The 25,563-nt window shown below is 45.8% G+C and overlaps 2 protein-coding genes across 2 annotated transcripts; one reads left to right on the top strand and one right to left on the bottom strand.

Annotated features, from left to right (window-relative positions):
* The first annotated feature begins 3,489 nt into the window (after positions 1 to 3,489).
* On the top strand, positions 3,490 to 6,367 carry TM2D2 (TM2 domain containing 2). Its single transcript, XM_024195618.3, has 4 exons — positions 3,490 to 3,762; positions 4,285 to 4,372; positions 5,532 to 5,647; positions 6,038 to 6,367. The coding sequence occupies exons 1-4, from the start codon at positions 3,533 to 3,535 to the stop codon at positions 6,249 to 6,251; spliced, it is 648 nt and encodes a 215-aa protein (XP_024051386.2). The 5' UTR covers positions 3,490 to 3,532; the 3' UTR covers positions 6,252 to 6,367.
* A 1,399-nt stretch (positions 6,368 to 7,766) lies between these two features.
* On the bottom strand, positions 7,767 to 25,198 carry HTRA4 (HtrA serine peptidase 4). Its single transcript, XM_024195617.3, has 9 exons — positions 24,735 to 25,198; positions 22,615 to 22,714; positions 21,429 to 21,633; positions 18,995 to 19,189; positions 18,045 to 18,077; positions 16,132 to 16,246; positions 13,886 to 13,943; positions 12,440 to 12,535; positions 7,767 to 8,866 (listed from the first exon to the last, which is right to left on the bottom strand). The coding sequence occupies exons 1-9, from the start codon at positions 25,174 to 25,176 to the stop codon at positions 8,701 to 8,703; spliced, it is 1,410 nt and encodes a 469-aa protein (XP_024051385.2). The 5' UTR covers positions 25,177 to 25,198; the 3' UTR covers positions 7,767 to 8,700.
* Between the last annotated feature and the right edge of the window lie 365 nt (positions 25,199 to 25,563).

Raw genomic sequence — 25,563 nt, 5'->3', positions numbered from 1 at the left:
GTATTATAACAAAACAAAAATCCAGGGATATGAGAAAAGCATTGAAGATGAAGACTTTGGGGGAAATTACTAAATATGAAACTAGGACATGTTTAATTTCTGGGTTCTGAGTTTTAAATACAGGTTATCTGATGCCCTCGAGTAAACAAGGGCGAGAGTCAGAAGCTGGAAATGTCTCAGGGAAGTGACGTTATGAAGAAAATATGTATGTTAATAAAAGTGCAATGTGCATGTTGGACATATCATTCCCCCCACCCCCCAGGAAATCATAGCTGGTGATAATATGGAACTAAACCACATGACATAGTGACTCCTCTACACAGGCAGTTTTTACCATGCCATAAAAAGGGAGCTAGTATGTTTGCTAGCTTTCCTGGACCTTATGTAAGACCCTGACTAACATCTCTTATTTGTTATGTTTTCTCCCAAAGTGGATACTATACTTGATTTATTCAGGGGATATTATCTGACACCTTTGAGAGAAAACAATACCCCCAGTCTGCTTTACTATGGTAGGTAATATCCTGGTTATTGGTCATAGAGCATGAGACTCCAGCCTTAAAACCTAAGTGATGGCCCAGGAAACCTGAGGGGCCAGTGAGGGCACAAGGATGAAAGCATTATCAGATACAGTAATTGGATCCCTCACATCCCGCAATTGTGATTTTATAAATATTTTAAAGAAAACTTAAGGAAAAAAGACATTTGTATTTCAAATCCCCATTAGTGGATAAAGCGGGGCACTCGCCTGTATATTCTTAAAAATATTTTTTTTAATGAAATGTTAGGGCTTTGGTTTTCTTGGAAGGCCAGAAACCAATTAAATCCCTAGCAGAATCTGTTGCTGGGAAACACCATCAAGGCATGAAGAACACTACAGTAGCATATAGTCACAAACATTGACCCTGATGCTGCAGTCATTAATGTGTAATTTAATTGATAAAATAACACAGTAGAAGGGCTGAGGCTTGCCTCTGCACATTCATTAATCAGATAGAGGGATCCTGGCTTTTATTAGATAAACAGTTCTCCATGAGGCAGCCTAGGGAAACTTAGGCGCAAGTACGTTTTAAAACCAGTATGATCCCTCATCATCCTCAAAAAGTGGTGATCCATCAGCTAGGTTCAGCTGAGGGACTGAAGTAGGGAGTAGTAGCACAGGGAGGAAATTAGGGTCCTCTCTACTTTGACACCTCTTGTAGGAAAGCTGTAGAAAGAATAAGAAAAGGCACATCACAGGAGTTCCCATGATTATAGCTAAGAGGTAAAGCTATTTTATTTTCTGATGGTTCAATGGGAAGCACGCTTCTTTTGGAGTCACTGCTGAACCAGTATCTCAGCATGGAAGCAGGGGTGCTGTAAGATGGTTGTAGTATTTATTTACCAACAGTTGCAGTGAATTATTTGCCTTCGCTGGAAATCTTTACATCACTATTGGTTGTTTGTATAAAAAATATTCTTGAGTCCAACCACAACTATTGGACTTGAAGCAAGAATGAATTCAGGGAAGTCCTATGGCTAATGTTACGCAGGGCGTCAGACTAGTCAGGGTTTCTAGCAACAAATGTTTTGGTGGCCTCAGAGTGCGGCCACCAACTCTCGCGGGTGACCGCACTGACACTTTTTCCTAAAATTATTTATTTTACCTAACATTAATAAAGTAATATGCACATATATACATCCAAATCATTGTAATTTATTTATGTAAGGTTTTGGGGTTTTTTTGCAGACAATAATAAAAAACATGCACAATTATCTCTATTCTTTATTGGCCCTAACAGAATAGAAACACAAATAAGGTGCTTTGTACGTTCTTGTCTTTTTTATTATTGTTTCTTTTGCTTTTTTGGTAAAAGTGGTTGTCTGTATAACAATTGTGAAGTAAATTTAAAAATGCTTTGACATAATAGAAGTCCAAATAATAATGAAAAACATATCTGGGTGCCTTGGGTCTGCGGAGGGGACGCACGGATGTGCCTGGCCCAGGGCTCCTCTGGGTGGGGGGGAAGGGGAGCGGGCTCAAGGCTTCGGCCAGCCCGGAGCTCCTCCGGATGAGGGGAGGAGCACTCCGGGTTTTGGCCAGCCCAGGGCTTCTCCGGGCAGGTGTGCGGAGGGTGGGTCATGGGGCTTTGGCCAGCCCTGGGCTCCAGCCACGGGGGAGCCACTGGGGGCTTCTCCAGGCGGGGGGCTTGTGGCTCCAGGTGCACGGGGTCTCGGGGCTCCAGCTGCCGGGAAGAGAGTGCAAGCAGAAGGGGTGGAGTTGGTGGCTAGCCTCTCCAAAGGGGGGGCTTTACCTGCTGCCCATGCGCCCGCTATTCACCTCCTCAGCCCCCGCCCGGCTCCTGTGTCCCTCCTCACTCCCCCACCCACCACTCACCTCCTCACTGCCCCGCCACAGACACCCCTCCGTCCACCTTGTCACTCCCCCACTTGCAGCCAGACCCCACCTCGTCACCCTGCTGCTGGCTCGCCGCTTGCCTCCTCACCCCTCCCCATCCTCCCTGCTGCTCACCTCCTCACCTCCCCCACTCGCCTCTCGCCTTCTCACCTCCCAGCCCGCTGCTTGCTTCACCGCTCGCTTCCTCACACACACACCCCTGCTTGCCTCCTCACTCCCCAGCTTGCAGCCAGCCCACCCGCTCATCTCCTCATCCTGCTGCTGGCTCGCTGCTTGCCTCCTCACTCCTCCGTGAGGCCCCCCGAGCCGCTGCTCGCCTCGCCGCCCACCTTCTCACCCCTTCCTCGCCACCTCACATTGCTCCTTAAGCACTGTCTTTCCCACCTGTGTCTCCAGAGCGGCAGTGCATGCAGGAGCAACAGGGATGAAGGGGAGCGGCTGATGCTCCTCCCTTCCAGTCCAGGAAATGGCCATGGCCGCAGGAAAACCCCCGGTGGCTGCATTTGAGAAACGGGAGACTAGATGATCACAATGGTTTTCTGGCCTTAACATCTATGACTTTGTACTTGAACATCGTATGTACCAGCCTAGAAGAGATACCAAGGACCCACTGATAGCCCCAAGTCACAGCAGGACTCGGGCTCTGAACACCTCAGCAGGGCCCTAGGACCAGGTCTTGCTGACCCAAGTCAAGCTGCTTTGCTTTGTGTGTAGACGGAAGGGGGTTGGGGCTGAAACCTGGCTCACTGGACAGTGTAGACACACCCCAAGGCAACAACCACGCCACTCTACCCTGAGCTTGTGGCCTTTCCCCGCCCCCTCTTCACCCATTGGTCGCCAGGGCCGGAGGAGTAACCAATCTTGTTACTGCGTGCAGTAGTACCGCCCCTCTCTGCCAGCCAACCCAGCTTGCTCCTTCCCTGTCGCTGATTGGCCGATAATGTGCGGATCTATTGGTGGAGTGAGCTATTCGGCCCGAGGTCCCGCCTCCTCGAAAACATTCAGCACTGCCATTGGTCGGGAGGAGATAGGTTGCGCTCTCTCCGGTGCGGCCTAACCGGCGTGGTTTTTGGCGGTGTTTCCTAGCAGCGCAGGCCGGGTGGGGGCGCCGGGGAGGCGGGCAGGGCGGGCACGATGGTGCCGGGGGTCGGGTGGCCGGTGAGTTACGTGCTGCTGTGCGGGCAAGCAGCGCTGCTGCTGGGGAACCTGCTGCTGCTGCAGGGCGTGTCCCGGAGCCACCAGCACAACGCGACCGGGGCGGAGAGCGGGGAGGCCGAGCCCGAGCCCGACCAGCCCGCGGGCAGCCCGGCCCCCGCCTGTGACTATGGGGACCCGCAGGCGCCGCTTGTGCTCTGCACCTACCTGTGAGTGGGAGAGGGCAGGGGGCTGCTGAGGGCGGAGTGGGCACAGAAGGGGAGGGACAAGGTGGGGAGCGGGAGTGATGAGGGGGGCTGGGGGCGGAGGAGGAGAGGTATGGGGGCGTGGAGGAAGAACAATGTGGGGTAAGGAGAGGTCTGGGGAGTGATGTGATGCTAAGGCAGGGAGCTGGGGCACAGGGGAAAGGGCAATGCGAGGACCTGGTCTTGGGCTGAGAACAGGTTTATATTGAGCAAAGAGACCCCTGCATAGTGGTCAGCAGAAAGGGGCATTCAGAAAGGGATGACAAAGTGGGATGTATGCAGGGAAGACAGGTGATGGGCTGGGATAGATGGGATGATAACAGGAAATGGAGCACATGCAAGAATGGGTGACAGGGCTCGCGATGGTGCGTGTGAAGGGGAAGATAGGGGACCTCAACATGATGTTTTCCTTTTTGAGTTAACTTATTCTCTCTCTCTCCCCCGACATTTAACTGTGTGAACATGATGGATTTTGATCATTTACAGGCCAGAGGAGTTCATTGAGTGTGAGGATCCAGTAGACCATGTCGGAAATATTACTGCACAGCGAGAATTAGGTTACGGATGTGTTAAGGTGGGCTGAAAAAAGATGATTTTGTAACTTCTCAAAGGGTATTCACACACTGGGGGGGGGGGTGTCTTGGATATCCATGGAGCCTTAACCTGAATGGAACTTCTCCTTAGAAGCAGAGGGTGGTTTGTAATAATTGCAACCAGGGCCGGCTCCAGGCACCAAGCACCCAAGCTGGTGCTTGGGGCGGCACCTGGAGGGGGGCGGCACGGCGCTCCGGCCGCCGGGGAGAGCGGGGCCACAGCCGGGCTCGCCGCCCTGCCCCCGGCGCTCTGGCTGCCGGGGGGAGAGCGGAGCCCCCGCCGGGGCTCACCGCCCTCGCCCCGGGGCTCCGGCCGCCCTCCCCCCCGGGGGGGGGGCCGCGGCCGGAGGCTTTTTTGCCTTGGGCAGCAAAAAAGCCAGAGCCGGCCCTGATTGCAACCAAGAGTGCTATGCCAGCATAAGGGAATAGAATACCTCCCCAAGAGCTTTCTGATGTAGCTCTGCAGCCAGTGGATTTGAGGATGTGCTTCTCCCTCACCCATAGAAGTTTGTGGATTGTGGAAGTTCCCCTCTCCTGGCAGAAGCAGTATTCAGGAAGTGAAAGGAAAAGGTTTCCAAGGCACTTGCTCTTCCTGATCATGGACCTCTTAGGGAAGAGGTAAAGGTGCAGGGTCCACTTTTCTATCCCACGAGCAGTTTTGTGAGGGTGAAAACTACTCTTTTCTTTCTCATCCCTCCACAGTAATCTGCTCTGCTTCCCATGGGAAAAGCAACAGGATTGAAGCACTTGAGGTTTTTCAGTTAGCTGATGTACAAGGTGATATATTGTGGACTATTGGCCACTAGGGCACAGTTAAATCTTTGTCCACTGACAAAGAATTCATAGTGACATGATAGGGTGCGGGGAGAAGCATAGAGTTTATGTTAATGAAACTTGCAGATCATTCTAAACTCAGAGGAGTTATAAACATCATTGAGGACCAAAAATAACATAGTGACTGAACAAGACTGCAGGCATTTACTGAACCAACAATAAGTATTAAACACTTAGTATTGAGGGCCCTCTCCCCTTTTACTTTGTGATAAGAAAATATCCTTTTAACTGGCCTTTTCCTCCCTCCCTCCTCCCCCAGGTAAATAATTTCTCAATTGTGTGTGTGATTTGTTTCCCCTCTGACAGTTTGGTGGCCAAGCCTATAGCGACGTAGACCACACTCCAGTGCAGTGCAAAGCACTAGATGGTATTGAGTGTGCAGAGCCTCGGACTTTTCTACGAGGGAATAAACCATGTATAAAGTAAGATTTATTTCCTCCAGAAATATATTACATTTTGAAGGATTGGGTTGGTAGCTAAGACGTCATTGTAACTTGCTGCTCTATTGGCTGGGTTGTTGTAACTTTGTATGTATTTTTATCCTTCCTCTGTCTAATGGATTTGCTCCCTGCCTCAGGATACCGTGGGAACTCCTTTGTGTTTTATTGGATTGCATTGTTCATTGGCCCATATTTTCCTAAGGGTTATAATATGTAAATTCCCCAAAGTCCATTAGAGGGAGCCACACTGTAAAAAATTGAGGAGGTTGACACAGCAAAGGCTCAAGTTTATGAAAGGGTGTTTTTTTTCCTCCTTTCCTCAAATGAAACTGTATTTGAGGTTTTAATTTATTCATTCTTCATTTATTGTAGGTACACTGGCCACTACTTTATAACCACTTTACTCTACTCCTTCTTCCTGGGTTGTTTTGGAGTGGATCGATTCTGTCTGGGCCATACAGGGACAGCAGTGGGAAAACTACTAACTCTTGGAGGACTTGGTATCTGGTGGTTTGTTGACCTTATTCTCCTTATTACTGGAGGGTTGATGCCTAGTGATGGCAGCAACTGGTGCACGACTTACTGAACAGAAAAAAATACTATTTGAGAATTGACAGCAGGAGAAGTTAATGTGGCATCTGTCCCTGTATGACTGGATACATTTGTTCTGCAGAGTCAGAACAGCCTGTTTTTCGGCATTTTTTTGGGGGGGGGGTATAAATATATTCTGGATTTGCATAGTGAATGCAGTTGCAGAACAATGCTATGCCTAACTTCTTTGTACATACCTCAAATTTCATTTACAAATAAACTACTCACTGTATATTCTTCCTATTCTCCAGAATAACAGATTTGACATGGCAGTTAAGTATTGTACCTTTCTTTGGGTGTTCACTTTCATGCTAATGTTTCACAATAGCATGTGCTAAAGTGCTATTTTTAGCCTCTCCACTGTAAAGTGTAGCTGTTCCCAGTGCAGTAGCTTTTTCAGAGGTTTATTGAATTATAGAAGTACACGTGATGAAATTTTCCTTAATGACAAATATCAGTGTGCTGTGGAAGTGATCAACAATTAAGCTTATGAGCTATTTACTTAACTCAGGGATATGTAGAAATGGGAGAAGCTTTGAGCAGCACAACTTTAACTTATTCAACATTGGTTCCTAGGTCTGATACATGGCATTGTACAAGAATACTTTAGAGAGGTGAACCTTCTTGCCTTTGTAAAAGGAGCAGAACCTACAAGCACAGAAAGTCAAGCAAATGTCTTAAAATAAAAAGTGTATGGAAAAACAGGTGCTGCTGCACTATTTTAGTTGCTGTAGTAGGTGTAGGAGTCAGTCTGTTCAACCTTCTATGCAAAGCTCCACTTGCCATAGTTTAAGTTTCATTAGCTGTAGGGTAAAAATAGTTAAGGAGGCTTTTTTGTTCGTATGTAGTTGGACTGAAATTAACTATTAAAGCTCTTGGAATTAGAGGGAGAAATTTAGGTCATTGGTGTATGTGAATGAATTTGCTGTGCTTTTGACTTCTGTGCTAAACAGGGTGAAGGAAAGGTAGAACTGTAAAATAAGTTACAGAAATCCACTGCATAAATACAAGCACTGATTTGTAAATTTTGGCTAGGGTCAGAATCACCAACTGCACTGGTAACAGGAAGTTTTGGCATTGATTTCTAGGGGAAGCTGCAGCAGGTTTTCTAGGCAACTGTGTGTGCTCTGAAGACAGCTGTACAATTCCACTCATTTTCCAGGATTGGAGGGGAAGGGGAGAAATACACAAGGGACAGTACAGCTCATGGCCAAGTCCAGGTGTTTGTTCAGGATATTTGTAAGATAGCACAAGTGGAAAAGAACATATCTTCCCCCTTGTAGCTCTGTTCTAAGAGGCAGTAGCTCTACCAACTTGTATGCTTAGTTAAAAGCATGTAGTATGTTAAAGGTTCATAGCAGTGTAATACACTTGTGGTATATTTGTGTAATTTTGAGGAGGACTGGCGAGGAGGGTATAACTAGTGGAGGAGTAACTGTAAGGCAGGGTTGGTAGAAGAAGGATCACAGCAGAAACTAAGAACACAAAAACAAGCAAGGGAGACACAAGGCAGCGTTAAAGAATATATGTAAATGGAATCTGGGCATTTTAGTATCTGTGATTTTACAATAGTCCACCATTATGAACTCACACTGCTGAGTAGCTGATATTTTTAATCTTCCATTCACACCTTGGGAGTCAAACATTTTTTCTTAATACTTTATCAAGTGAGCATGGTCATAATTTCCGAGAGTGATTAGTAACTCTAGGCTACCTCTGTTTTTGGCTGATAGTGAAGGGGCCTGATTTCTAGGGAGAGTGTGCCTAGCACTTTCTGAAAATCAGGCTGTTCGAGCACCCAAAAATTAAAGCACCTAAAAATCTCTGCTCACTCTTAAAGCTTTAGAAACAAGTTTTCCACATGTATAGTGGAAACAGCTAAACTCTTATCTACTGGAAAGTGCTATTTTTCCAAAGTCAGTTTTTTATATCCACAAAATGTTACAGAAAAGCAAATAAAGAACAAGCGATAGCTAATTTTCAGCAAAAGCGCCAAAATTAATTCAAGTCCCTTTGACTTGAATCAGAATTTGACCAGGCCTCAAGTTCTCAGTAATAGGAGATCTGCATCTAACTTCAATAGTATTTCAAGTTTAGACAATAGAAGTAGCTTAGTCCACAATGTGGACTACAACCAGTATTTTTTGGCTAGCTTTAAATTCCTTTAAATATGGAAAGGGGGGGGAAAAAAAAGATACTTCAATAGTCACTTTCAAATGTGTTTGAAGTAAAATACACAGTGGAAAAAAACATCAGTTTGATTTATCTTAGAATTCACTTAAAAAAATCCTAACTGTGTCGAAATATTGCTTTCTGGACCACTTGTGAAAGATTTTTCCCTGCATTATACTAGAAAAAACTGCGTACAGCATAAGCTTTGTCTTAAGCTACATAGTGCAGGTCTGACTTTGTTTAATGAAACTATTTCTGATGGAAGTCAGCCTTTAATCAATTTCATCTGGAATTATATTCAAGATCACATCTTCATTTCCTCGACGAACCACAATTGAAAGAACATCATTGTTTTTAACAGCTTCATTTACATCCTCTGTTGAGGTGACTGTTTTTCCATTAATGCTGATAATCACATCACCATCTCTCATGCCAGAGCTGCAACAAAGAAACCAGAGACTTTGAATTAGATGATAAAGCAGGGAGTAAGCTTCAGAACCCAGTCAGAACTCCTGCCTAAGTCACAGTGTTGAAATCTGTGTAAAAGGCCAGTGCTGTCTGTGTACAGATACGCCTCAAAATAGGTCTTGAATACAGCTAGGGCCTACATCATTAAGGACTTTAAAATTCAACAAGGGCAACTTAAGTCAGTCCACTACTCTAGAGGTAGCTACTGTAAATTAATTCAGATAATCTAGTTATTAGAATTACACACAAACAGTATCACTATTAAACTAACACAGTTGTTGACTTCTGCATACAAGAGAAGAGGGAGAAGATGACGATAGTAATAGCAGATTCTCCTTGCATGGAGAGTTGTTTCTATGTGCTGTTTCTTGCTTGTACTGATTGCCCACGCTTATCTCAGTGACTCCAAAATTTCTTCGTTCTAGAGTGCATACAGCATTCACAGGCTTGCATGGATCACACCCCAGCTTCTAACCATCTGTATCCAAATGTCAGTGTTATTGCCTCAGAACTACAGCATATTTCCTAGAATGATCACCTATCTTTTTAGCATACACATTGGGGATGGGTTTATTAGCGTCACTGGGCTAGCCACAAGCTGCTAGATACGATGCAACACAACCCTCAGAAAAGGCCCTATAAGGAGAAACAAAGCATGCAGAGAGCTGTTAGTTGATAACTATTCAGTGTAACCAGCAGGACTTGAAACAACAGAGAACTGCATTGTGGTACTAAGTACCATTGTGCAGGGGGACAAGAAATTTAAACCAAGATTCCAATTTCTACCAATTACGTTAATGGAAGTTTTGACAGAAGCGTACACCCACGGAGGTACCTGCTGGAAAGGGAAGCAAGAGACGAAGCAGTCCTTTTAGTTATAGGTGATCTTAATGGTCTACATGGAGCATGACTCCACTGTAGGAGCACCCATGCCCCAATTCACTGATAGAAGTCAGAGGACAAAGCTGCTTCACTTGAGCTCTGCCTTCTTATGGAGAGAGGTAGAAGGCTCAGCTCCACTGTCAGACTCATGAGCTCTGTGCTGGAGTCACGGGACTAGGGGGAAGGAGAGAGGGATGCATAGGAAACATCAAACTGGGACTGTGAACACCCTTTGGAAGAACTTCTAAAAAACAGATGGCTGGGTTTATTCCCTTGAGTTTTAGCATGGGACATGTCTGGTGTCCAATATTCTCCCTCCCTTCACCCCCCAGCACTGTTCTAATATAAGCATAGTCTTCGAGAAAGGATTAAAAATGTAAAGTGACACACACACAAAATGGGAAAGCTTTCTGACATGCTGTAAACACTCTCGGTCAAGTAAAAATGGGAAAGGAGACTACAGTACAAGTCACACAGATCCCAAAAATCAGACATCAGTACACGTGCAAGAAGTTCAGTAATTCTCAATGTGAAATAAAACACTACAAACTTTGGAAGAGTTACAAATTGCAAACCTTATTGTTTAGCAGGCTAAATTCTGCATTAGTTACTACTGCTGACTTAAATGGGAATACATGGACTCTTAATCAGCCTAGAATTTTGCCCATTATATTTAAATCCTGTGGTTTCCTGTACTAACTTCATATTTCTGGGGAACTGGGTTCAAATCTCATTTAGGTAATAGGTTATCTGAGCTTGGCCGTCTTGAACTAGTCCCCTGGTGGTAGGGTAGATGTTCACATCATAAAGCCACCACACAGTTTAGTCCAGTGGAACAACTGGGTTCAGCAAAAACTTGTACTGAAGTAAATCATGTTGCAGGCCAGAAAACTAGGCTACTGATAGAGCTGTGTGCATAGGTCTATCTGCATTAACACCTGCCCACATTCGGGCTATAGCTGCTGCTAACAGAAAACCTGAACTTGCAAGCCTGCCTTATATGAGTACTTGTGGCACCTTAGAGACTAACAAATTTATTAGAGCATAAGCTTTCGTGGGCTACAACCCACTTCTTCGGATGCCCACGAAAGCTTATGCTCTAATAAATTTGTTAGTCTCTAAGGTGCCACAAGTACTCCTGTTCTTTTTGCGGATACAGACTAACACGGCTGCTACTCTGAAACCTGCCTTATATGAGACTCCCATGGATTTCACTGGGATTTCTGGCATGTGGAGGACACAGGATTTGGTGCAGTCTTTCCTCTCACCTTGCCCTCAGGGCATATGCCTGTGAGGTGTGATTGCAGCAAGTATGCATACCATGCTGGCTTTCATTTAGCTAGATCAAAGCCAGCTCAAGTAACAGCAACAATGTAGCCATGGCAGCAAAGGCAGCCACAGGGGCTAGCTGCTCAATACATATCCAGAGTCCTGGGCAGGGTTGTTCTCAGGCTAGTCGATGCTGGGCAGCTACACTGCTGTTGCTACTTGTATTCTAGATCAAAGCTAACACAGGTGTGCCTACACACGTAATCACACCTGCCAATTGCAGTGTAGACACACCCAAAGAGGAAAGCAGTAGCATTCATGTGGTTTTTCTCCCCATAGCGTAATGGTATCAGTTTGCGTGTGACAGATTCAGCACTCCCTTAGCAATTCCTCTTGAACTTAAGCTTTGGAAGACATTCTCCATTTCTAGTTTAAAGTACAACAGAATCTACTAGTCTTGACATCTAGACACTTAAGACTGGAAATAAGGCATAAGGTATGAACAGTGAGAGTAATTAACCATTGGAACAGTTTACAAAAGGTCATGGTAGATCTTCCATCACTGGCAACTTTTAAATCAAGACTGGAAGTTTTTCTAAATGACTTGCTCTAGGAATTATTTTGGGGAATTTCCCTGGCCTGGGTTATACAGGAAATCAGACTAGATTATCATAATAGACCCGCCTGGCCTTAGAATCTATGAATTAATATCATTCTGGTCTCAGCAGTGCCCTGAACACTGGCAGCATTCTGTAGTCAGGGTGTACATATAATTCATAATTACAGCTCTAACATGTTTGTTTTATGACTTACTGCTAGTGAGCACCACCCTGGAGTGTTATAAGGATGAAAAAAGTTATGAAGAGTTAAACTATATAAAAAGTCAATCCTTTTCTACTCAAGAACACAATAAGTGATCATCTTCACAGGATGTTACACAAGTCTCAGTATTTCTAGCAAAAATACAAAAAAACTAACACGCTTGATAAATCTGTCCTGATTTAAGGCACAATTCTCTAGTCAAGCAAGTCTCCCATTGACAACAGCCAGAATTTTGCCCAAGTACAGAAAGCACAACAGGCCCTTTCATCCCAAAGACACCAAAATCATTTGGTCTTTCAGATTTGAAAATTCTCTATATGTTTTTAGAATGGGAGGTGGGGCAGAAATGGATTCTGACTTGAACTGATCTTGTACTTGTGATGGCCACTCACAGAAAGCCATCCTGGTGTGGACTCTGAGTGAGCAAAATATCAGCCTCCATTCAGAAATCATAGCATTAAAGAAGGTTGTATAGAGCTCTTACATGAACACGGCAATAGGAGCATTTGAGAGGCCCCTGCAATGCCCATGAAGAGGCAGATGGTGTAGCCTTCATCTTTAGGTTCTTACCTTGCAGCAGCAGTTCCTTGAATCACTTCAAAAACATAGACTCCAGAGTTCAGGTCCGGGAAATCTTTATCATAGATTTTCAGTTCACGGATGAGACTGAGAAAGGAAATCATGATGGTAAAACTCTTCATGTGAAATACTAATCAGCCCATTACTGCCTAATCCATTAACTTGCACGAGGCCTAGGAAAAACAGTGTCTTTTTTAATATTGCCAATTCAGAAATGGATCAGTATTATTCCATCTTGGTACTGGGACTAGAAGACCCAACAGATTTTAAACTGGCATAGCTATAAATGCACAAACATTCCTGTTTGTCCAGTAATACAAACACTTAAAAAATTCATCTTGCAGCAAGGCTGTCAACATTCAGGGATGTTTTTTGAAAGCATAATTAATTGATGCTATGGCTCACTGTGAGCGAGTCTCAATGCAAAGTCCTAAAAACATTCACACTAACAACTGGATTCTTATGCTCGAAGCAGCTTTTTTAACCCCTTTCAGACATATTATTAAAACAACTTTAAAAATAGTAACCATGAAACTTATTATTTGGTGCCACTTTCCCCTCAGAGGCATGTTTGCAATTTTCTAACCTGAATATCATGCTACTATTGCCTGCTGACATTTTTAAGTTCTCTAGGACCCTTGGTATTCCTCTGGATTCCCTAGTCACCCGCATAATCGCCATTATTATTACCCCCACTGTAGAACTCAGAGGCTCCAATCTAGATCATGGCCTCACCTTTGGCATTGTACAGATGCCTGTGAGGACAGTGCCTGCCCCCAAAAGCTTGCCAACTAAGTGACAAAGGGCGTGGGTCATAATCAATACATACACATAAAAGCAATTATATCTGTTTTATTATAAATAGATGAAGTGTCGGCTTACCCCCAGCCTACTTATGGTTAATGAGCTTACTTTGTCGAGTGCTTTGAGATACCTGGAGCATGAACAGCACTGCATAGGAGCAAATTCCACTTGGTTAGTGGAAGTTCTGTAAATGCACCAGAATCTCTACAGCTCCCAGGAAGAGAGTTGTGGCTGAACTACTTCTTGACTATCTGCTAGAGACTGTCTTGAGCTCTCTGTTCTTACAGTGAGGGTATGTCTTTGAGATGGGGGAGGGGAGATGGTGGGATGGCACACCTGCACTAGTTCTGATTGAGCTAGCACACTAAAATAGTGTCTAGCTATGGTGGCGTGAGCAGTGGGAGGGACTAGCCACCCCTAGAATGTAGCTGTCCAAGATACTAGGCACAGACTCAGGGCAGTTAACCCATCCGGCTGCTTGTGCCACCACAGCTACATTCTATTTTTATCGTGTTGGCTCAGTCCAAGCTAGTGTGGGTACATCTTGAGCTGGGAATCACAGCCCCACTTCAAATGATAGACAGTGTGTGAGACTGCATGAAAGTGGTGACGAGTGCAGAAAACAAAGCTTACTTAAAAGTGAGGGGAAGCATTCGGAATCCCATGTATTTCTTCTTGGGTCGAATCGTCCCTAGAAGGACAGAGTCAGCATTCATGAAATCAAATAAGACAGCAAAACTGTACCTCCAGAAACATCAGGCATTTGCTTGGAATGTCCAAGGGGGAAAAGTGGGTTTTAGGTGCTGACAAAACAGCTCCAATTTTAAATTCTATTGGGTCATTGTGAGAGTAACATTTAGAATGATGATAATGTTGAAAAGAAAATCCACATTTATGGTATAGTTTAAGCTTGCTAAAATGTTTACATCAGAAGATGGAACTATGGGCCCAGTAAAGTCAGTAGAATGCAGAACAGTTATGGTCTTCCACTGACTTCAGTGGGCTTTGGATCAGAGCCTTCAACAGCAAACCTCACCCTGACGGGGGCCTCGGGAACAGGGCTGTGACTGGACATGCACGTATGTGTAGGTCACAGGAGATGCACAGTAGTAGAGGCTGCTTATATGGACGGGGAGCAGGATTCTGGCATCTCTTTACAAGTCTCTGTGAAGCCTATCACTGGCCACCTGTGGCTGGACTGATGAGGTCTCTGGTAGTTCCAGCTGTGTGTCTCACACACACTTTATTCATACAGATCAGTCAGTGAGCTAATAAAATATAAGTCCTAGAACCAGCAAGTGAGGATGCTCTTCACATGTTAAATGAGATGGAAGCTCCTCGAGAATGGGACAGAGAGACACAGAGCATAAGTGGAGGGAGTGGCTTGGTCGGGTGACTCTAAACTAACATGTTTGTGAGGAACCGGCAGAATACAGCATGCAAAAGGTGCCTACATCTAGAATGGGGGCCAGGTTAAACACCAGCCACTAAGAGAGCATCATATCTCACTGCAGCACAGAGTGTATCCAACAGGCAGTCGGGGGTTGCAATTTTGACTTTATTCCCATTTTCCACAGATGTCCCATACACCAATCTCTCCAGAGAGTCCTCACTTAGCCCCCTCTCCTTCATTCCCCTAATGCAGCTGGCTCCTCATTACCATTCCCAATGCTGAATACAGACTGAAGAGAGGTGTTCCCTCCCTGCCTCCACCCGTAGGGCACAACCTGTTGTCTATACAGTGCTCCCAGGCTGCTTAGAAGGGAGGTACCCAAACACCCCTCAATACGTTGTGTCAATTACCAAGCTGAGCGGGGAGCTCAGCTCCACCAGTGGCAGCACAGCATTGCTATCCTGACAGTTAAGCCGGCCTGTCACTCCACCCCATGCAATTTAGACTCTGAATATAAGTTAGCAGGTTTGTGAACAGTGACCTGAGCGCATTTATTCCAAGGTCTCCATTCCCAAGGGAATTTGGGTACCAGTGAGAAACCACAATGCCTGTGAGTGCACCCCAGCTGCAGCTCCATCAACACAATGCTGATGGCACAACTACCTGTCTGGGACAGCTTGAAACTCTTGTTCTAACATAGCATGTTGCATCCAAATGTATGTTTCCTGGGTGCGCCAAGTCCCCACCAGGGCTGCATTCTTAACATCTTACCACATGATATGGGTTTGCCCTCGTAATATGCTACGGAGAAATTTCATGTCCATCTAACCAAGCCACATTCCAGTTACTTCCACACAAAGATTAGTTAATCTGAATTAACTGGCACACTGGGAAGAGAACGTTCTCTCATTATGACTAGTACCAATGTTGGAGATGACAACTAATTTACAGATTTAAAAAATTTATTAAAGTGAATGTTTCAAATTAAATGTACACAAGTTAAGAGGGAAGGTACTGTACATCTGGGGTCAGGCTTGGGTTATGAGGGATTACAGGTGTCAGTTGCAAGGGTGAAGAGATACATACATATCACATAACCGGCATAGACCCAGATTGGGGTGCAAGAGTGTCAGTGGATAAGTGGGCTCGGGTACGCCACCCATGGAATGTATAAGGAGTCCAAGTCAGTATCGGTGTAGTGAATGATTACATGGGTGGGGTGCGTCCCTTGGTTCGTCAGGAAAGGAAGTGGGTTATTTCCTTGGTCGGTGGTCTCAGTTACTCAGTACTAAAATGGTATTTTAGTCTGTGCGCAGCACATGGGAGAGACCTTCCCAGTTTACAGTACATCAAGCCATTCGTTGTAATTGTCACACAGCCATACCTCCCTCCATGCCCACATCTGGGTCAGAGGAGTATAAACGAGGATAAGAGATTAAACAGCGTCACAAAAGGTCTCATCATCTGCTGAACACAACACTCCTACCTTTCATCTGCCGGTCGTGAGATTCTTCTAGGAACTGACGGATTCGGTCAGAGGGGATTGCAAAGGAGATGCCAGCCGTTACCTTCAGCGTATTTATCCCTACAACTTCACCATCCTGTTACAGAGAACGTAGCAAGAGTAACAAGGCCTGGCTTATACAACACGGCTTTCTGGGACATTTTTGGTGCAAGGTTTGCAAGAGCCAACAATGTATCGTGTTATTGGGGTGGCAAGCACTTTCACAGCACAACTGACTCAGTGCTGGCAGACTGGCATTGGAAAATTAGTTGGTCATATGACCATAGGGACATGTAAAGGGACCAGAGTAAAGCTATCCACATGGCTGCATTTGTTAACACTACAACCAGAAACAAGTGCTATAGTACAAGGGAAGAGTAACTAACAATTTCCCCCACCATTTAATTCCAATTAGTGAATACAAATTTAGAATTATAAAGACTCCAACTTGAAAATAAAGTGAGGAGAGAATCAGATCCGAGGACCCCAGAACACCTAAACACTGGGCTTTGGGAGGTCTGAGTACAGATCATTAGGGTAAGTGGAAACCATGATATTAGTAGGTTCAGAATGGTATAACCAGAATCCAGCTCCCCAGCGAAGTGTTTGATGCAACCATGTGCCTGCAGTGCTAATCCTTTCCATGTCTTTGCCCTGCCATTTACAGGGAGCCATTCTTTCTGTCTTATTAGCACCCAGGATCTCATCCTGCAGAGTGACAGATAAGTTCTACTCAGTTAATGGGAGCTGTGAGTGCTCAGCACCTGGCAGGACTGAACACGTGGAGCAGCCACAACAGCATTCTGCCATTGCTTGTACACACCAAGAAAGTGACGGTATTTGATGCGGAAAGTTTGCAGGTTGTGTTAGTTACAAAGGCTGCCATGGTTCAGAGGGTGCAGTTTGTCATCTGTGTATTAAGTACATTCGGGGCCAGATTTTCTAAACAGCTTAGCACCTGGCCATAGTTGTCACAGTGGTCACTTCTGGGTGCTGAGCTCTTTAGCATGTCTGAGCCTTATTGTACAGTGTCCACTCTGTAGTGTGACTAGTGACAGATTCTGCTTCCTCACACTCTTCTGCCCATCTGTTCTCATGGGTGCTCCTTGAGTTTAGATGCAGAGAGTCTCCCCAGGATATAATAATGTTTGTGATGGGTAGCTACATTTTCAAAAGCATTCCCAGATTAAGACAAGGGCTTTCCCAATATTTCGAATAGCAATAGCTCAGTTCTGTTCACTTAACTCCAGGGTGAAATAGAACCATTATATGTGTTAGATTGCAAAACACAACATTAAATAAATGTAGAATCTAAGGGGAATTTAAATTAGAATGCGTGGGGTGGAGGTGGGAGATAAAACCAGATTCTCTTCTTGTCTGCCACGTAATCCCACTGTATTCAATGGAACGATCCCTGATTTAGGAGACTGTAGGTAGGGCTGGTGAAAAGTTTTCTGTTGAAACGGTTTTTCAACACAAAGTTGGGTTTTCAAGGAAACAAAGATTTTCCACAGAAGAGTCTATTTTCTGTGGGCAAAAAATCTTTCCACAAAGATTTCCGTCAAAATCTTTTGGTTTCCAATTTTTCAGTTAACATTCAGAAATTTCTGTGGAACATTTTGATGAAAATGAATGGGGTTTTTTTTTGTCCAAACTTTCCATAAAAAATGTGATACCAGGTCTAACTGGAAGTGAAAAGAGAATTCAGCCTTCACAGGGTTAAAGACATTGGGCTTAACTTCACATAATGATGCCATCATTTAAATTATTGTAGCTGCTAGTAGAATAAAGTTAAGAAAGTAAAAGCCCACACAGGATGCTTGTCAATAAATTAATAGGAAATTGAGAGGAACTTTAGAAATAGGCAAATATTGGCAGCGAAGAGGGAAACTTACCAAGTTCACCAAGGGCCCACCTGAATTTCCATACTGCAAGAGAATACAATTGGAGAGGACTTTACAGTCACATTAAGACCACCCCTCCCTGACAAAATTTGCTGGAGTCTGAGGAAGGTACGTTTGTATTGAAATAATCCTGATACCCATAATTTGCTGGGGGGTTATTAAGGAGAGTTCTAGACATCAGTGAGAAAATACCCCAATGTGTAAGGGGGCAGAATAGTTTAGGAACCGCAAGGCATACGAACACAAGCTTTCCCTTCTTGCAAAAAAGAACTCCCCCTTTGGCCTGACTAGTCCTGTGTGCAGGTCCAAAGGCCCTTCTGGGCATCCTTGCCAGGAAGCGTAACCCCTTATCAACAGGTGAATGAGTCCTGAAAGCATCAGACCCTTTAGCAAGGTCATTGTGCAGGTAGCATCTCTTTACTGATGAAAAGATCTCACAGAACAGGCTATGGGAGGGCTTTGGTCAAATTTGCTGCACAGATACGGTTGCATCTAACTCCCATTCTTCATGTCAGTCACTCATGAGCCATCCCCCAATGAGAAGCACAGAATATAGCTCCAAGACACATTTATGGTGATAATGGAGTCTTTGTGTATTACAGCAGTTGCGTGGCCTGGACTCCTCTTTATTTCCAGCCACTTAATTGCAGTGAGGGAAGCGAAAGCCATGCTAAACACTTCCCTAATGTTACTTTCCTCCATAAGCCATTGTTGTGGTTAGCACATGGATGTGAGGTGAATGCAAACGGGAGAGGCATCCATGATACCATCTCTGTTAATTACAGTGTAGTTCATACAATGAAAAGTTTGGGAACTCTTTGGGCATCATTCTCTAAGGAACACAGGAACCCCAGTTAAATCTAACTGAAGAACTCTCTGCTGCTGTGGACATGCCTAAGGTCCCCACCCCTGAAGGGGAAGTCTCTAGACTTGGCACTTACATTGATGATGGCATCTGTCTGAATGTACGCCATGTCAGAGTCCTTCAGGCCAAGCTCCTTGCTGCCTCTTTGAGTGCTGCTGACGATTCCTGTTGTTACAGTGTTTTGTAAGGAGAAGGGACTGCCCAGCGCCACCACAAACTCCCCAGGACGGAGGTCAGAGGATCTGCCCAGCAGTAGTACAGAGAGGGCAGTCTGGGGAGGAGGCAGAACAATCAATCTGGTCACCTACTGCTAGACACTGATTCCTTAGACTAGTACAGAAGCCCACAGGCTCCAGGAGAGGGCGTTATTCTGTAGGCAGCAGAGCAGATACTCAAGTGTTATTAAACACTCTGAAGTTCAGGATTCCTAGGTTTAATCCAGGGGTAGGCAACCTGCGGCACGCGAGCTGATTTTCAGTGGCACTTACCCTGCCTGGGTCCTGGCCACTGGTTCGGGGGGCACTGCATTTTAATTTAATTTTAAATGAAGCTTCTTAAACATTTAAAAAACCTTAATTACTTTACATACATACATACAATAGTTTAGTTATGTATTATAGACTTATAGAAAGAGACCTTCTAAAAACATTAAAATGTATTACTGGCACGCGAAACCTTAATTTAGAGTGAATAAATGAAGACTCGGCACACCACTTCTGAAAGGTTGCCGACCCCTGGTTTAATCACTGAATGCGGACATGAAGAAGATGTCTTCATACGGCAGGGTTCATTCAGATCAGCACATACTTTGAATCCTTTAGGGCATGTTATCTAAGGGATAATTGCTTCTGGCAGACTAGCCTTCTCACTAACAACATGGAAATACTCATAGCACGCGCACGTATAGGACAGCATGGATCAGAGGCAGGTCTACTCAACTTGTGAGTACAAACATAGGTTTTGATGGGTAAGAAGACATTCCGTGGACAATTTCCAAAAAAAATTTGACCCTCAATGGGTCCAATCGCATTGTTCCATTTCATCACAGCACTTACTCCATTAAGCCCCACCTCACATATTTTGCTTGCGGGAAGTCTTTGAAAGAATTTCCTAGTGCTCCCTAGGTGAGAGTGACAGATTCCCCACTTGATCACACTGTGGCTTGGCTTGTCATATGATGGAATAATGTTCATGGCATCTGACACTCAAACACTCTTCAGTATTTAAAATACCTAGTAAGAGCTGTGTACTGCCTCCCACGGCCATGGCCGGAAATATTAGCCATTCTCTGCCTTTCACAGTTTGGAAAGAACCTCTGCCCTGCTGCGGTCATTAATGGGATGGCTGTAAATCATTGCACTGCCTGCATCACCTCTCTTCTTCACTTTACCAGTATTTCAGTGGGACATGCTGTGGACATACTGACTCTCCTTTCAATTCAGTGGGGGAGTTCAGCTTAAAACAATGAATGTCACAATATGGTCTTTTATTGACTCACACCAGCCAACCATTAGGGTTCAGGAGTTTTTAACTACAGCTCCAAAAATAGTTCTCCTATGAAAATAACATGGACAATTTCTTTGGGTAGATTTACATCCGCCCTTTGGAAGCTGAATCTTCCATTATATTTAGTTACTTCCACCCCACCCCCCATGGCTTTGCAAAGAAGATGGTTTCTATTTTTTTTTCCTTTTAAGTAATGAACAAACAGAATACCCCCAACTAATTCCCACAGAGCAGGGCCGGCTCTACTGTTTTTGCTGCCCCAAGCAGCGCGCCGAATTGCCGCTGCGGACGGCCGGGGCAGTCCGTGCGCCGTTAGGGCGGCACTCACATTTCCTGCTGCCGAATTGCCGCCGCCGCGGAAACGCATGTGCCGCCCTGGCAGCGCACGGACTGCCCCGGCCGTCCGCGGGGGCAATTCGGCGCGCTGCTTGGGGGCAAAAACACACGGACTGCCGCCCCTTGCAGATTGCCACCCCAAGCACTTGCTTGGAACGCTGGTGCCTGGAGCCCGCCCTGCCACAGAGAGACACAGAATCCCTTATAGACACACACTTCGTACAGAGATACAAACTGGGCAGCAAAACGAAAGTTTACTCCAAGAAGGTGGAAGGTTTGGAGTGTTTTGTTGTTTGTTTTTTAAAATACCTATTTGGATTAGAACTAGTTCTTTTATTAGTGTAACTAAAAGTTATTAAAAAAAAAAATCAAAAGCATCTTCCTGCAGCTACTAAATGAGAGCCGCTTGTAAACAGAGATATAGGGCATGTACTTGAACTAGGCAAGACTGACCTCTCTGCGGTGGGGCAGCTCCTAAACCCTGTGCTCAGAAAGGTTATAACTATGCTTTCCCCAATACCACTATCAGCAGCCTGCCCCACTAAGTCTTATGGAGGAAAGACCACTACCTACCAAACACACAAATGCACCAGCTTTGAGTTTAAACCTCAGTTTATTTTCTGCTTCCCTAGCTGATGGTCCTCCCCAGAGAGCTCAGTCATACTCACATCAGGATATATTTTGATCAGGGCTATGTCCAACTTGTGGTCAACATCTTTGATTTTAGCTTCGTACTGCTCCCCGCTCTTGAGCTCCACTCGGATTCTCTGCTTATTGGTGAGGACATGCGCATTAGTGACAATCAGTCCTTCCTCTGACACTATGAATCCGGAGCCACTGGACACAAGAACTTCTTGGCTTGAGTAGGACACCCTGTGCAATGAATGAGTTATGTTGTTGCTGTAAGTCTGAGTTCATACCAAGATGCACGCTTCAGAGGAGTGCTTTCTGATATAAACCTCACAATAGTACCATAATGTTAATCTTCATCCTAAATCCCCCCGTCCCTTCTTTAAAAAAAAAAAAAAAAAAAAAAAGGAACAGTACTGGGAATATTTTAAAAGCTAGAGCACAGGTTGCCAACATGAATGGCCCTTGTTCAACCAGGACCCTGGGGGAGCAAAAATTCTATATCACTACAACTACATTAGATTACTAAAATGGAAAGTTTTAAAATATTGTGTATTTCTTTATAGTTTTTCCATCACCCTCAGCTTGGTCAATGAAACTAATCGGCAACACTTTTTAAAAGTCCATTTCTTATCAATTTTACTTTCTGGTTCTCATGCTGTGGCCCAGGGCTGCAAAAGTTGGACTGGAGATGCTGCAGGGGAATCTTTGTTTGTTTTTCTTAAAGTCATAAAAACATTTATATTTGTTTAGGTTTCACAAATGCTTGTTTATACAAAACCTAACTTTTGGGCCAGATTTGACAGGAGTGTCCCTTTTAATCAAATAGTAAACAAAATGGCATTACTTACAAGTGTCAGGCTTTCTGATCTCGCATTTTAAGCCTCTCCGGTGACATTTCTATAGGATTGTTTTACTGTCCACAGCAACAGCCCAGGGCAGTCTACCCCCCTCTCAATTTAAATGGTGTTTACATGCCTAACTATAATTAATCCTGATGGGAGTTCCCTGTGCCAATCTCAGGCACATCCAGAGGAAGACAATTTTATGGATTTCTTCCTCCACACAGTGGTCTATTTATTCAAATGTTCATGAATGAGAGCCTGCTTTGCTGCTTCTATACCCTAGTTCACAGATGTTTGCAAAAAGTGCTCCCAACCACCTCTACCAGCAAATTCATTATGAAACAGTTTAAAACCAACAGCCTTAATTTGGCATCCTTACCTGCGAAAGAGCTCAAGATGGACAACAGCTGGAGCAATCTTCTCCACAACATCAGCAATAAAATTAAACTTGTACCTCAGGCTTTCAGGATGGAAGGAGCCTAGGGGCAAAGGTTTTAATTCCTGTTTATCATTTTCCACTACACATGGAGATCATTACAGTAACAAGCAGCCACTGACTTGCTTCTCAAACTCTCACCATATAAATCACCATCTGCTCACTTTCAAACAGAACTACAAATCAGACTGCAAGCTCTTTTTTAAGAGAGACTATCTTCATTTACCTAGCAAAATGGGTCTAGATCTTGACAGGGGCTTTGGGCACAATCACAATTTTAATATTCAGCAACAAGTTTCCAGGTTGTATCTCTCACACAAAGGCTTTTGGGAAAACATCTAATCACCAAGACCACCCACTCACCTCACCTTTCAATATTATTCTGCAGCATGTTAGCCCTTTATTCCCAGCCACTGACCAGTGTGTTTATCTGATTGTTCCCCATGGACCCTTTTGTGCTAGAACAGATACCTGAGCTGTACACATCACTGCTCCATCTGCTTAGTCAGTGACCAGTTCTCTGCACCTTCTTAAGGAATATCTACTTTGTGTTTTTTACATAGGATTGATCTTGTTAAATATTGTGAATAGCAGAAAATAAATCAGGTAGACAATTCCTTGGACATAAGCAGAAGTTTGTAGCATAGATAGGATAACATGCCAAGGGTGTGTTTTTTCCAGGCAGGTGGTTGTACTGATCATTATGTTTGAGGTCTGGATGGTATTTTCGCTCTCAAGGGAATGCTGGCAAAGACCCTAGAGATTTTTCACCTTCCCCTCGGGCAGTGGGTGGAAGGATCCTGTGTTATTAGATGGATTATATATGGAGAATACAGCATTCAGTTACTCACTTCCACTATGTTTATTTTAATATTAAGTCATGGGTGGCAGTGAAGGGTGTCAAGAAGCAAGAGGGATCCTACTGACTAGATTCCATTCAATGCACTGTTGAAGTAGAAGATTGTAACTGTTTAGTTGAACTGGCCCACCTTCAGGCTCTGGGAGATACCATCTGGATTCCTCCTACACAGTGTCTTAATCTTCAGGGAGAAGTAGAGCAAAACAAGTATACTGAGACTAGACCCCAAAGAATTTGCTTAAACTTGGCTTTCCTTATTTGCCATGCAAGAACTCATTGCCATAGAGGCAGAAAATTGTTTTCCATCCCACTAGTTTAATCAGCATCATCCTGTTAGGCTTTTAACTCTCCAAAGCTGGTATTTACAGATTAATAGTCAGTCCTTGATACGGTTAAACCTAAAGATGTTTACCCTTGGAACTTTACTGAAATAGCAATTATGGAACAATTATTTCAATATAAGTCCCCATTTTGGACACACTTATTCCAGAATTGCTGTTTCATTAAGTATCCAAATGTAGACTAGTCCTGAAAAAGAACTCTGGGTAACCCTGCTGCTGAGCTCAAAAACCTGTGCTGATAGACTCAAGCCTCTGGTCCTGCACCTGGTTGGATCCTTCACTCTGGACTTGGCCAATTAGAACCTTAGGGAGAAATAGCATTTACACACCCTCTGTGAAACTTCATTCATTCATTCCAAAAGTAGCGGCATGATCCCTGCCTCGCCCAGGAAACAGGAGCAAAGGGAAATGAAAAATAAACCCGATCTCACAGGGGAAAAGTAAGAGACTAGAAGGGAACAAAACAGAGAAAGTGACAACGCTTGAACTCTGGGAAGAAGGGAGGGAGACGGAGCCTAGCAGACAGTGAGTGCAGGAGAAGGAATGAGAAGAGAGTCAGGTGGCAATAGAGAGCAAGGGGAGGAGAGACTGAGCGGGAGAAGGGGCTGGGCAGAAGGATGCTGTGTTTGGTAGGACGGGCTGGCTGGCTGCTCGGATAGGTGGGGCAGGTTAGCTAGTAAGGGAACAGGCTGGGTTGGGGAGGAGGACGCCAATTGGTTGGGCCGGACTCGGCGTGTCCCTGACCTGACCCGACCCAACTGCCCGCCCCAACTGCCCGCAGCCGCTCCTGTGCCCGGCTCCCCTCCCGGGGGCAGGTATCTGTGGGGCGCAGGGAGAGCTGCGGGGGTCAGCGGATCCCTTACCTGGCTCCCCGCAGCCGCCCTTCTGCACGGGGATGGCCGGGGGCGCGACCTGCAGCCGCGCCCGTCGGTTCTCGGCCCGCAGCTGGCACAGGCTGCGGTAGGTGCGGCCGTCGCTGCCGCACACGGGCAGGGGGGAATCGGCGCAGATGCAGGTGCCGCCCCGGGCCGGGCGGGCGGCGGGGCGCTGGCAGCGCAGCCCGTGGGCGCAGAGCCCGCCCGCGGCGCAGGGCCGCCCCTCCCCGGGCGCGCAGATCCAGCAGCAGCCGCAGCGGTCGGGCTGGAGCAGCCCCCCGGCGGCCAGGCAGGGCTGGGGGTCCCGCGGGGGGCAGCGCGCCGGCTCACACACCGCTGGGCAGGGCACGGCCGGGGGCGGCCGCGGCTCCACCAGGGGGGCGGCCAGCAGCAGCAGGAGCCAGCGGAGCCCGCACGGGGGCGGCCCCATGGCTGCGGGGATACACCGGGGGCAGGCTGCTCCAAGGCTGTCCCGCCGTCCGGCGTGGCCCGGCTCCCTTTAAGGGCTGCCCCTGGCCTCAGCGCCTCCCGTCGGGGAGGAGCCGCGGGCCCGGCCACTGCCAAGCACAGCGGGTGGCTCCTGCAGCCGGCCCGGCCCGGGGCACCTTCCCCAGCGCAGCCGGGCCCTGGCGAGCGTTGCCTCTTGGCCAATAACCCGCGGCAGAGCAGCCTCCGGGGCAGAGGTGCTGGCACGAGGGGTGTTGGTTTACAGCTCGGTGTCAGGCTCTCAGCACCCACCAAATGATTCCAGCGCTCCTGGCAGGGGTTCCCCGTCCCCTACTGGGCCTTACAGGCTCCTGCCTCGGGGAGGGGCTCT

Source organism: Terrapene carolina, unplaced genomic scaffold, assembly GCF_002925995.2.
Source record: "Terrapene carolina triunguis isolate 2854851 unplaced genomic scaffold, T_m_triunguis-2.0 Scaffold53, whole genome shotgun sequence".
Lineage (NCBI taxonomy): Eukaryota > Metazoa > Chordata > Testudines > Emydidae > Terrapene > Terrapene triunguis.
Note: the sequence above shows the minus strand (reverse complement) of the source record. Positions and strands in the feature narration are given on the sequence as shown.